The sequence below is a fragment of the Heterocephalus glaber genome, unplaced genomic scaffold (assembly GCF_053883595.1).
Source record: "Heterocephalus glaber isolate CG9 unplaced genomic scaffold, H.glaber_assembly_v1.0 deba00001773, whole genome shotgun sequence".
Classification (NCBI taxonomy): Eukaryota; Metazoa; Chordata; class Mammalia; order Rodentia; family Bathyergidae; genus Heterocephalus; species Heterocephalus glaber.
In genome coordinates, this window is record NW_028258463.1 from 10,924,540 (window position 1) to 10,937,367 (window position 12,828).

General features: G+C 58.5%; 1 protein-coding gene across 4 annotated transcripts in view; it reads right to left on the reverse strand.

Moving 5' to 3' along the window:
• The window catches only part of Acly (ATP citrate lyase), a 38,153-nt gene that overhangs the window by 1,020 nt on the left and 24,305 nt on the right, over positions 1–12,828 (reverse strand). For all 4 annotated transcript variants that reach the window (XM_087202291.1, XM_004859372.3, XM_004859371.4 and 1 more), the window contains 14 exons: positions 12,127–12,268; positions 11,870–12,038; positions 8,687–8,791; positions 7,273–7,469; positions 5,870–5,951; positions 5,263–5,373; positions 4,498–4,625; positions 4,203–4,296; positions 3,041–3,195; positions 2,465–2,615; positions 2,242–2,385; positions 981–1,094; positions 595–677; positions 227–303 (listed from right to left, as the gene is read on the reverse strand). In XM_087202291.1, the coding sequence (XP_087058417.1) occupies positions 227–303; positions 595–677; positions 981–1,094; positions 2,242–2,385; positions 2,465–2,615; positions 3,041–3,195; positions 4,203–4,296; positions 4,498–4,625; positions 5,263–5,373; positions 5,870–5,951; positions 7,273–7,469; positions 8,687–8,791; positions 11,870–12,038; positions 12,127–12,268 (1,752 nt within the window). The remainder of the gene's footprint in view (positions 1–226; positions 304–594; positions 678–980; positions 1,095–2,241; positions 2,386–2,464; positions 2,616–3,040; positions 3,196–4,202; positions 4,297–4,497; positions 4,626–5,262; positions 5,374–5,869; positions 5,952–7,272; positions 7,470–8,686; positions 8,792–11,869; positions 12,039–12,126; positions 12,269–12,828) is intronic.

The window sequence follows — 12,828 nt, forward strand, 5'->3', positions numbered from 1 at the left end:
GGCTCCATAGCGAGACCCTGTCTTAGGGAAAAAAAAAGATAAGACAGACACAAAGAAGTGGTGAAGAAAAGCTAGTCTGGTCCAGACTTGGCGAAAGGGAAACTGTCAGATTTCACTCCATTCCCCCGGGCCTGTGAATGAAGTCGTCAGAACCAGGGTAAAGTCGGGCTAGGACGCCAGGGACAGCCGAGGGCGGGAGGAGGACGAAGCACTTCGGGGAACTCACCGATGAAGCCCATGCTCCGGCCCAGCACGAAGATGCCATTGAGGGCACCGATGTCGATGTACTCGTCCGCCTCCTCCCTGCAACACAGACCAAGGCTGGAGCTGGCCCAGGCCCTGGCGCAGAGGGAGCCCTCTCTGCTTGGAGCAGCTCTGGCTCCAAAGTGGGAGAGGGGCTGTCGGGAAGGAAGGACTGGGGTGGCTTTGTCTCCTGTCTTTCCAAATCCTCTATCAGGAGCCGGGAAGACAACAAATGGGTGCAGAGGCCAGGAGGGGCGGCGCACGACTGCGATCCCCCCACGCAGCACAGATCCCAGGAGTTCGAGGCCAGCCCAGGCTGCTTTGCTGAGGAAGAGGCAGCACGGCGCTCACCGAGTGAAAGAGCCACAGTTCCTGAGCATGTCAACAAACGCCACCCCGATGAGGCCATCCACGTTCAGGATCAGGTTGGGTTTCTGGGAAGGCAAGCGATTCAAAGCATTGTCATCATTTCACTTTTGTTCTCAAAGTATTTCCACTGTTCCTAATCCTCCTGCCTCAGCCTCCAGTGCTGGGATCTCTGCTGCACCACCTCGCCCTGCTGTTCCTCTTGACACTGAAAACCTTCCCACCCAGCTGAGACTGCGCCATGGCGGACTGGCTGTCTGCCTCACTCACGAACAGGAAGTCCCCCTGCAGCCCCAGCTCTGACCTCCACTACTTGATCGGACTGGCGAGGCTCCCCCAGGGCCCCCTGAACACACCCAGGCGCCCCGCACCTTGGAGGTGGTGATCTTCTCCACCTGCAGGGCGTAGTCGAGCAGCGGTGTGGCCGGGAAGTGCTGCCGCACGTAGTCCTTGAGGATCTGCACCCGCATGTCCGGGTTGTTGATCTGGAATCAGAGCCAGTTATGGGGACCCCACTTAGCTTCCGGCTGCTCCCCACATTGCCTGGGGCCACGGCCGGTGGTGTGTGATGCCGGGGATGCTGCGGGGACCTCAGCCTCCTGTGCCCAGCAATGACACTGCTGGCTGAAGGGTTCAGGGTCCTCTTCTCCATGACAAAGAGGGCACCTGCCATGGAGCTGCTCCCCGGGTCACCACTGGCCCACTGGAAGCCTCAGCCCAGCCCCAGCCGCTGAGCCACTTGGGAGTAGGCAGCAGGGTGCCCCAAATCCTCGGGAAGCCCTCATACTGTCGGGGCTGGGAATGCAGGCACACAGTGTACCCATCCCGGGGCCACCTCCTCCGGCCACCTCCTCTGGCCTCACTTAGGAAGGAGCCGCCGCCTCCCCGGGCTGCCTCTCCCTAGCCCTCACTTCTCTGGCGGCTTTGAAGTCTAATCCGACTGCGTCTCGCCTTTGGATACCTGACTGGGGCTTCTTGAATCACCACAGGACCCTTTTGGCTTTGCTGTTGTACGAGACAGGGTTTCACTGTATAGCCCAAGCTGGCTGAAAACTCAGAGTCCTCCTGCCGCAGCCACCCGACCCAAGTGACGGGCAGACAGGCGTGCGCCCCCATACTTGGCACATATTCGACCCTGCGTCAGCGTGAGTCACACTCTGTGCCGGGAGCATTGCCATACCTAGCTAAGAGGCTTCTGGGCCACAGAGCCAAAGAGCCCAGAGCAAGGGGAGCCTCACACGGCCCCAGGCAGCTGCCACCACCTTGCCACTGATCTGCACACATGAAAAAGCTACCCGACGCAGGCTGTCGGCCTGCAGCCAGCGAAGCGCCCTGTGTGAGGCAGGCCCTGTCTCGTGGGGCCTGGTTTAATCCCAGCCAGCACTCGGGGAGGCTGAGGTAGGAGGCCGCAAGTCTGAGCCCAGACTAGGCAACTCCATGAGACCTTATCTCAAACCCAAGGGCTGTGAGTAACAGCTCCGTCTCAGTCCCGACAGCCCTGACAAGCCCCAGGTTTCACCTCCTGGGGCCTGAGCCACCTGTGGCCGGCACAGACCGGGCCTGCCGAGTCTGAGCAGCGCGGCCCCCACCCTGATGAGTCCCCGGCCCCTCCCACAGGGCTCGGCCACTTGCCGACTTCACGCGGTGGCCGATGCCCATGATCAGCTTCCCCTCCTTCTTCATCTTGTTCACAAACTCCATGGGGATCATGCCGCTGTCGAAGGCCTTGCTGAACATCTTGGCAGCCGCGTCCAGGGCACCCCCAAAGCGATCCCCCTGGAGGAACAGCACAGCCGCGCTCAGCCCTGCAGACGGACGCAGCCCAGCAGCCCCTTGCCTCCCCGACCTCTCTTACGATGGTGAGCAGCCCCGAGGTGAGGCTGGAGACCAGGTCCTTCCCGGCGCGGGCGCAGATGATGGTATTGTGGGCCCCGGACACGGCAGGCCCGTGGTCGGCCGTCACCATCAGGCACATCTCGATGAACTGGCACGAGTACTTGGGCAGCCTGCGGGCCCAGAGGTGAGTGGGACCCAGGGACCTACAGGTCCTCCCACCTCCCCACCAGAACCAGTCCCCGAGCCGAGAGGAGCAGTGGGCAGCGGGCCCCCGCAGAGGGCTCACACAGGAGCCGCAGCCAGCACTCAGGAGGCCCAGACGCCAGTCTGCAGAGCGAATCCGCAGCGCTTTCTAAGCCCCCGATCCACTGCCCTCCCTGGGAACCCTGCCCTGCTGCTGGGACACCAAGCTGCCTTCGCTCACTTCTTTACAAGTCCCCGGGAGGGGCTGCCCAGACCTCAGAGGAGGAAGCTGCTCTTTCTGCTCTGCGGTAGAGCGGCCTGCCGCCCTTGGAGAGCCGGCCACAGCCTGTGTGGCCCTTGCCGGCTGGTGGCCCCCAGGCCCGTCAGCGGGGAGGCCGCCGCACCAGCCCACCTTCTCTGGAACCAGAGGAGCCCAAGGACGCCGCCAATGCCCAGCTCCTCCCTGAAGACTTCGGTGATGGGCATGCCCGCGTAGATGAGTTCCTGGCCGCGCTCGTCACAGATGCTGGTCATGAACGAGGCGGGCTTGCGGATGAGGCCCAGCTCCTGTGCAGACGGGCAGAACAGGGTCCAGGGACCACAGAGCACCGAGGATAGGGATGGTGGGGTGATCCCAGCCCAGCTCCTCCGGAGCAGGAAGTACAGAAGCAAACAAAACCCACCATGACCCACTAATGGCCCCATGGATAAATGTCGACTGAGAACTTTTGGAGCTGAGCAGGGTGGCACACACCTGCCATCCCAGAATGCAGGAGGCTGAGGCAGGAGGGTCCCTCCAAGTTCAGAGCCACCCTGAGCTGCATAGCAAGATTGTGCCTCAAAAACAAAGACTTCTGGGGGCCGAGATGTAGTTCAGTGGCACCATGCCTGCCTCACAAGCGCAAGGTCCTCAGTTTGATCCCCAGTCCAAAAAAAAATTTCTGCCAACGGTCCTTCCTGTCACACGACAGCCTTTCTCAGAACCAGCTTTCTGGACACAGTTCCCAGGCATGAGTCTTGTGCACTTCACTGGCATCTGGGGATTCATGTGGCTCCCTCACCCGTGCCACACACACCTCAACAACCCTGTCTGTGCAGGCTGGGCAGGGGACAGTGCTCTCAGTTTTATTTCAGGTCCTTTATACTAAGTGTGATTGACCAGTTTTTCGTGAGGGCCATTTCCTAATCTAATGGGTCACTGGGTCTTTTGACTTCCGTTCTTTGTTTGTGTGAGACAGGGTCTCACTGAGTTGCCCTGGATGACCCCAACCTCTGACCCTCCCGCCTCAGCCTTCCAAGTGCTGGCATGACAGGCGTGCCTTCCCCCGCAGTTTAACCCTGACTTCCAAGAACCCTTGTAGGACAAGAACACTGGCTACTAATCAGCTCCTCACCAAGCGGCACAGGGCCAGTTAGACGGAGTGGACCCTGCACCTTCCACTGAAAACCTTTCGCAAAACCGACTCTGGAGACATTACCTGTCCCGAGGCCCTGCTCCTGGCCAGGCCACACGCAGGCCTGCACTGAACTGGACCAGAGCAACCCCACACCCACTGCTGGGTCCCGGCACCTACCCTGGCCCAGGAGTAGTCCATGGGCACCGTGGGGGGCGGCACCTCCTGCGCCGGCTCGATGGCTCCTCTGGCCACGAGGTCCTCGTACACGGACCTGGGGAGGCAGAGCAGTGGCTCGCACAGGCCGCTCCCCAGCCTCCTCTCGGGACGGAGGAAGCCAGGTGTGGCCGAGACAGCCCCTGGCCCTTGGCCTTCTCCGGGCGGAGCCTGACGCGGCTGGTTTGGGGACTCAGCCTGGCAGCTGGGCTCCCTGCCTTGGGGTGGGGGACAGAGGCCTGCACCCGGGGACACTCACTGGATGATCTCGCCGAGCTCATCGAAGCTGCGTGGCACGAACACGCCTGCCTCCTTCAAGGCCTGGTTCTTCGCGACTGCAGTTTCCGACGCCTGGTTGGCGCAGGCTCCGGCGTGGCCAAACTGGACCTGCGGATAAGGACAGCAGTCATAGGGCTCCAGGCAGCCATGGCCAGTCCTCCGGCCTCAGTGGGGCTCAGAAACAAGCAGGGTGGGCCATGCTTGTTGGGGGGAACCGGAGGCAAGACACTCGCACACCACACAGCTGCGGACATGGCAGCCAGAGTGCAATGCCTCGTGCCGAGGACCCACAGCTGTTACCCAAGACACGTGGGCCCCAGGGGCTGGGCCAGAGCCGGAGCGACAGAGAAGCAACAGACTCGAGCCCCAGCCCGAGCTGAGCTCTGCACAGTGCCTCAGTCCCAAGCGGTCTCACGAAGTCTGTGCACACAGGAAAAATCAGGAAGGTGACATGTTCCCAGCGTCTTTAAGAGACTGTATCTAGGGCCGGGAATGTAGCTCAGTGCAAAGGCCCTGGGGTTCAATCCCTGGTACTACCCAAAAAACCAAGCAGTATCTGTCTTGGGAGGAGCTGCAGGCTGGGAAGGCGGCTTGTCCTCTGGGCCCAGAGGAAGTGTGCGGTATCAGAACCCAGGGAGCCACGCTGTCTATGGGGGCCATGGGCGACCACACCCTCAGCATGCAGGCTCTAGGCTGTAGCAGCCTGGGGCTGAAGACAACTCGGCTGGCCCGGGCCGCTCCGCACCTCCGAGGAGAACATGGTGGCGCAGGTCCCGATGCACCAGCAGACCACAGGCTTAGTGAGGCGGCCCTCCTTGATGCCTCGGCAGATCTTGTACTCCTCAGTGCCCCCGATCTGCAGGGAAGTGTGACAAGGAGCTGGGTCAGCAGAGCTGCCCTGGGGTGGCCCGGGCTGGCATGCAAGGGCTCCGAGTCGCCCCAGGGCCCGAAACAGGCACATGGGCTTTGTCCAGTGGAGAAGACTCAGCATGGACACAGGGAGCACTCCAGGGGACAGCGACTCCTACGGGAACCCGGACACCTGCTCCTGACCTAGAGTACAAGGTGACTCGGGACCAGCCACACTCCAGGAACCATCGAGGGACAGGAAGGCCAGGCGAGACCTGAGGTCGCACACACAGGGCAGTGAGACCATGTCCAGGTATAGGGACAGCGGTGACAACAGCAACCCTCTCCGGGGCTGAGCTCAGCACTCAGCCAGGGGATCACAGGGATGGTGGCCCGAAGTTGTCCATGCCCAGCATGTTGGGATTTCCTGTCACAATCTTTCAGCATGTGGGCGTGGCTCCCCCAGCCCTCAGGCACACATGGCTGCACAGCAGGGGCCTCACCTCTCCCAGCACCACGATCATCTTGACTCCCGGAGTGTCCTGGTACCGCAACACGTGGTCCATGAAGGTGGAGCCGGGGTACCTGTGGGAAGCAGGAGGCACAGGGTTCAGGGGACAGGGAGGAGGGAGGCCGTGTGGGCGGAGACAGCAAATGGCATGCACAGAGGAGCCCAGGCAGGCATCCTTGGCAGCAGAAGCACACATGAGGTGGTTTCAAAATATGTCCACAAATTGGTCCAAAAGGTGGAACCTTTTTTGATTTAAGACAGGGTCTCCCTACTTAGCTGAATGATCATCGAATACATGATGATCCTCCTGCCTCAGCCTCCCAAGTGCTGCAATTACAGTGTGCAGCACCACACCAGAAAGAAAAGGCAGAATCTGCTGCCTTTCCTCCTGAACATGGCCTGGGGTTGCTCAAGCAGCCTTCGAGGAGCCCTGCCAGCGTCCTTCTGTTGGCCACAGCACCCAGGATCCTCTCCCTGACCTGCCCCCGAGGGCAAATGTTTCCTGGAAGCCACTGGGCACAGGGGATCTTTCCTCCCACAGCACTGGGTGAGGGACATGGGTGAGAAGCCAGCTCCAGGGAAAGCCGAGACAGGGCCAGTGCGTGTGCGGTGCTGCACGTCCTGACAGCGATGGGCAGGCTCTCCCTTCCCAGCAGGGCGGCTGTGTCGATCCTGGACTTGCTAAATGCTGGGCATTAGGGTTAGGGAACATGACCGCTGCTCCCACTAATGAAAATAACACTTAGCAGGGTCTGGTGCCACCTGTGATCCCAGCACTCCAGAGGCTGAGGCAGGAGGATCACTGTGAGTTCAAGGTCAGGCTGGGATGCATATCAAGGCCCTGTCTCAAAAAAGACCCCAAAGAAGGCCGGGGATTTAGCTTAGTGGTTTTGGTGCCTGCTGTGCAAGCGCAAGGACCTAAGTTCAATCCCCGGTACCAAAAAAAAGAAGACTCCAAAGGGGCAGGGATTTAATTCAGTGGTTCCGCCACCCGCCTCAAAAGCACAAGGTGCTGAGTTTGATCTCCTGTACCAAAAAAAAAAAAAGATCCCAAAATCAAAACAAAACAGTGACACCCCCGCACCCAGTGGCTCAGGGCCCGGCCCAGCATGGGCACCTTACACAGAGGACGCGTTCAGGCCTTCCGGGCCATGCGGCAATGCCGACTCCAGCCCCTGGTCGTGGGCGGGTGCAGGGTTGGACAGAGCCTGGTGCCACACAGGACGCCACGCTGGTCTACAGGGACCGGTGTGCCCCTTTGATTGCTCCCCAGCTGCAGTCCTACGCGCTGCATCTGCAGCCTCCCGAGGGTACCCCTGAAACACCCTTCCTGTACCAGGCATAGCCTGGCGCTGGGGCAGCAAGCAGGTCCTGGGACTCGCCCCGCGCCGTCACCTGTCCCCGCCGATAGCCACGCCCTCGTAGACGCCGTCAGTGGTGCGCGAGATGATGTTGTTGAGCTCGTTGGACATGCCCCCCGACCGCGACACGTAGGCCACGCTGCCCGGCCGGTACAGTTTGGAGGCCAGGATGTTGTCCAACATGCCACCCGTGTTCCCAATCTTAAAGCAGCCAGGCTTGATGCCGCCCACCTGCAGGCAGAAACCAGCTCACCTGAGGGACCCCTTCCTGGACAAAGGACACCACCTACCAGCTCCCCCCTCGGTCCCTTTACTAAGGGGCCTTGAAGGTGGCCCTTACTGTGGCTTCTGATCACGATGCTCAGATTCCAGTCCCACCCTCACTCCCAGGAGGTAACGGCACCCAGGGCAGGTGCACAACAAAGGCCCTTGCTTATTTGTTCTCAGTTCCTAGCGTGGGCCAGGAGTGGTGGCCCACGGCTGTCATCCTAGCAACCGAGAGGCTGAGGCAGGAGGATCACCACAAGTTCGAGGCCAACCTGGGTTACATAGTGAGTTCAAGACCAGACTGGACTGCATAGTGAGACTCTTGTCTCAAAAAAAAAAAAAGAAAAAGAAAATCCTAGCTTGGATTGTTTCATTTTAAACTTTTAAAAACTTAACAATTCAGTGAAAACATATACACCAAGTAATATTGCCCTAATGTAGTTTGGAATTTTTAATGGAACAACCAAGGAAAAATAAACAAGCCAGGAATGCACATCTGTAATCCCAGCACTTGGGAGGCTGAGGCCAGAGGGTTACCATGAGTTTAGGATCAGCCTGGACTACATAAGGAGACCCTGTCTCAAAAAGCATAAATAGGGGCTGGGGATTTAGCTCAGTGGCACTGTGCTTGCCTCAAAAGTGCAAGGTCCTGAGTTCAATCCCTGGTACAAAAAAAAACCAAATACTCAGAAGAGCCGGGGATTTAGCTCAGTGGTTCGGCTGCCTGCCTCACAAGCGTAAGGTCCCGAGTTCGATCCCTGGTACCAAAAAAAAAAAGTAAGATCTGAGGCCAGGGATTCAGCTCAGCGGCACCATGCCTGCCTTGCAATCACAAGGTTCTGGGTTCGATCCCCAGTACCAAAAAAAAAGGTATGATCTGAGGCCGGGGATTTAGTTCAGCGGCACCGCACCTGCCTCGCAAGTGCAAGGTCCTGAGTTTGATTTGAGGTACCAAAAAAAAAAAGTTAGATCTATAGCATTTTCTTTGGTTTACAGTTACAGGAAAAACGGAAGGCAGAAGAACACTAAGAATCCCCAACCCACTTCCCATTTGCCCCCGGAAACCCTAAAGGTGCTGGACAACAGGCTTGCCCCAGATCTCCCCCAGAAGAGGCATAGGAGAATCGGGCACAGCCACCCGGGCCTGGCACTCGGGAGGGGCCAGCAGCAGGGACACTCACGGTGGCAGGCCCAATGATGGTCACCCCCTTCCGGTCTGCCGTCTTGATCAGCTTCCGCGTGAGGGCCTCGGGGATGCCTTCCGCAATGATGGCGATGGTGTGGATCTAGGACAAGCCCCCGCTGTGAACCTGCAGCCTCCGCCAGGCCCCTCCAGCCACGGGGCTGGAGAGGAGCAGACTCCGCGGCCCAGTGCCCGACGCACGTGTTCCTGATGCCCTGCTGCCATCAAGCCTGCTGTGCCCTCTCCCACCCAACTCCCCTGTGCTATGCTGGCTGCTTAGGCGGCCACCTGCAGAGTCCCCAACAAGTCCCCGTGGGGTGTTTCTAGGACGAAGGCAGCCATACACAGTAAGTAAATGAACAGCTGCATTTTAACAAAAAACTGTATTCACAGCCAGGCAGGGTGGTGCAGGCCTGTAATCCCAACTACTCAGGAGGCTGAGCCAGGAGGGTCACCAAATCAAGGCCAACCCAGGCAACGTAGTGAGGCCCTGCCTCAAAAAATTAAAGGGCCGGGGATGTAGCAAAATGATAGTACATTTACTTAGAACGTGTGAGGCTCCAGGTACAGAACTGGCAGCAAAACCGATTCATAGACGGGAACAAGAGGCCACAGGACCGGACGCACACGGCTGGGCCACCTGGATATGGACAAAGGACCCAAAAGAACACGCAGGGGAGACGGCCTCTGACCCATGGTGCTGGGAGACTGGACTCCACCTGGAGAAGTTGAGGCCAGGCCCTGTCTCTCCCCATACAGAAATCAACTCATGGGCTGGGGGTTTAGCTCAGTGGTTTCGTCACCTGCTATACAAGCACAAGGACCCGAGTTCAATCCCCGGTAACAAAAAACAAAACAAACGAAATCAACTCAAAATGCATCAAAGACCCGGCCACAAGACCTGAAACTTCCAAAGAGCTGAAAGAAAACTTCAGGGGACCCTGGAAGCCACAGGCCCAGCAAAGACTCCCGAGCAGCACTCCTGCCGCACCTGGACAACATCAAACTTCAGTTTGCCCACAGAAGAGAACCAAGCAACAGAGTACTGAGATGGCCCGCAGGGTGGGCGAGGGCTCTGCTACAGGAAAGACTCGACGCTTAGCACGGAGAGCTCAGAGAGCCTATCTGATCAGTGGGCACACAGAGGGTCAGGTGGTGCTTCTCCAAAGCAGTACAAAGGACAGCCCGTCTGTGAGGAAACGCTCATCCTCCTCAGCCCTCAGGAAGTGCAGATCCAACCCACACTGCCACTACCTTTCCCAGGCAAAGGGCTCTGAACTGGCAGGATGGGGCGGGGCCAGTCTGTACTGCTGCTGAAAATGACATAATTTAATTAATAAGCCACTATGGAAACTGGTACAGAAGTTCCTCAACAAACTAAAAACAGCCAGGCAAGGTGGCCCACCCCTGTCATCCCTGTAATTGAAGTAGTACCCTCAGGAGGCTGAGGCAGGAAGATCAGTGCAAGTTCAAGGCCAGCCTGGGCTACAGTGAGCTCAAGGCCAGCATGAGCTATACAGCCAGACCCTATCTCAAAAACAAAACAAACGAGGGGCCGGGGATTTAGCTCAGTGGTTTTGCTGCCTACTGCGCAAGCACAAGGACCTGAGTTCGATCCCTGGTACCAAACAAAACAAAACAAAACAAACGAGGGGCCCGGGATTTAGCTCAGTGGTTCCACCACCCGCCTTGCAAGCACAAGGTCCCGAGTTCAATCCCTGGTACCCCAAAAAATAAAAACAAAAACAAAAATGAACAAATGAACAAAAGACAGACAGACAGACCAAAAGCCTACAGAGCTACCGTTGGATCTGGCTACCCCACTCCTTGGCCTGCACCATAGCAAGTTTAAAGTCAGTGTGCTAGCGTGACCCCGCACCCACGTTCACTGCGGCACGACGCACAACAGCGGGGTGCAGAACCAGCCTTGGTGTGCGCCAGCAGACGAGTGCAGAGGAAGTGTGGCGTGTGCAAACGTGGTGCAGCGTCAGTGTGACGCGTGTGTGCACACTGCAGTCCCAGCCTGTCAGACAGGACCAGCCAGACCTCTCTCGTGCTGTGCCCACTGTGCAGACCCCAAGGGGAGGACAGGAAGGAGGAGGAGAGGGCAGCTCGGGCGCGAGGGTGGCATGGAAGGGCTCAGAGTGCCTGGGCGACACCGTTCACCCCTGCAGCTGATGTGCACTCGACAAACGGACACGGGAACGCAGCCGGCCCCAGCAGATGGGTCATTGCTTTCTTTCGTACTTCAAGAAGGATGGAACATTCCTGTGCTCTCCAGCCAAGGTTCAGACAGTGAAAGAATCCATTCCCTAATCTACACAGGGCTTTTACACGTCAGTAGCAAACCAGGAACACACAGTGCGTTCAGAACGGGTGGGAGCCAGGCACAGTGGCACAGGCCTCTAATCCCAGCACTCAGGAGGCTGAGTTGGGAGGATCACTTGGGCTCAACAGTTCCAGGCTACGCTGCATGGGCAACACAGCAAGACCAGTCTCAAAAAGAAGCAGAAAAAGAAAGAGAACAAAGCAGGACGAGCCATAGCACACAGATGGGCAATGAGTGTTCTCAAAGGTGCGCCTTAGTCTTCCTTACAAATCAAGGCCAGGCGTGGCAGCGCATGCCTGAAACCTCAGCAGCACTCAGGAGGCTGAGGCAAGAGAACAGCCTTGAGTCCAAGATACTACCTCAAAACACCAAGACCAAAATCAAAAGACAGCAAGCCAGGAGGCTGGGGTACAGCTCACTGGTGGACAGTGAGCCTGGGGCTGACCCAGCACAGGGTGGGTGCAGACTAACCGAACAGCCAGTCATCTGGCAAACCCCAGGCGCCGGGACCAGAGGGGTCTACATCACTGGCCTCACTGCGACACTTCCGGGCCCACAACTTCCGGATGCGCACAACCTGACGCAGCGTGCCAGCCTGCAGGATGCACAGCATTTGCCAGTGCTCGTCGCTGATGCCCATCCCGATGTGGAGAAGCACAAATGCCCAGGTGGTGGGCATGCCTATGACCCCAGCACTCCGGGAGGCCGAGGCAGGAGAATGCAAGTTTGAGCTCAGCCCAGGCAACTCAGCAATTTACAACACCTTGTCTCGAAATAAAATAAAGGTCCCAGCCCCGGCCTCTGCAGCTCCCTGCCCTGTGTCCCCCCAGGCCCCTGCCCGTGCGCGCCCACCTGTGCGTAGCTCATGGTCTCCATGGTGCTGTCGTAGGCAGAGCGCAGGGAGGCAAAGTTGATGAGCACATCCACTTCAGGGTGCTTCTGCATGGCATCCGCCATGTTCTTAAAGACGGGGATCAGGATCTCCTTGTGTCCCCAGTAGAACTTCTGCTTGTGGTCCCCCCTGAGAGGCAGCAGGGGACAGGTCAGGACCTGGCCCGCCAGGCTAGGAGGGAGGGTGCTCCGCCCCAGCTCCGCCTGCGGGGACTCACGTGAAGGGGTACACCATGGCAGCCACCGAGGGCTCGTCGCGGGAACACACATAATCGAAGTCCAGCATGCCCTGCACGGCCCGGGTCTGCATGCCCCACACAAGGGCCTTGGTGTGGCGGCTGAAGAGGGTGGCACTCTTTCCTGGTGGGCAAAGACACAGCAGGTGCACCCAGGATCCACAGCTGGGGACCGTGGGGACCAGGGAGGGGAGATGGGGCGCCCTGCTTCCAGGATGGCGGCTCTTCAAGACAGAACAGGATGTTAAGGACAGGGATCGGAGACCCTGGGGCCGCAGAGGGCCTCGGTGTTTCTGGAAGGAGGCAGCAGGGGAGAGGAAGTGAGACCGCCCGCCAGGTTTGAGGCACCACACAAACAAAGAGGACCCCATCTGGGGCCGGGCCTCAGCTGCCAAACCCAGAGCTGCTCCAGGTCAGGAAGTGGGCCTAAGTGAGCTCTAAACTCTTTTTCTCCCTTTTTTATGGTGTAGGAGATAGAATCCAGGGCCTCGAGCAAGCTAGCCAAACGCTTCACCACCCTGGCACTTTTCATTTTGTTTGTTTGTTTTTGGTACTGGGGATCTAACTTGGGACCTTGCACTTTCGGGGCAGGCGCCGGAACCACTGAGCTAAATCCCCCGCCCAACTTTTCATTTTCTACTGGGAGCCAAGGTCTTGCTAAGGTGGCCTGGGGTGGCCTCAGAC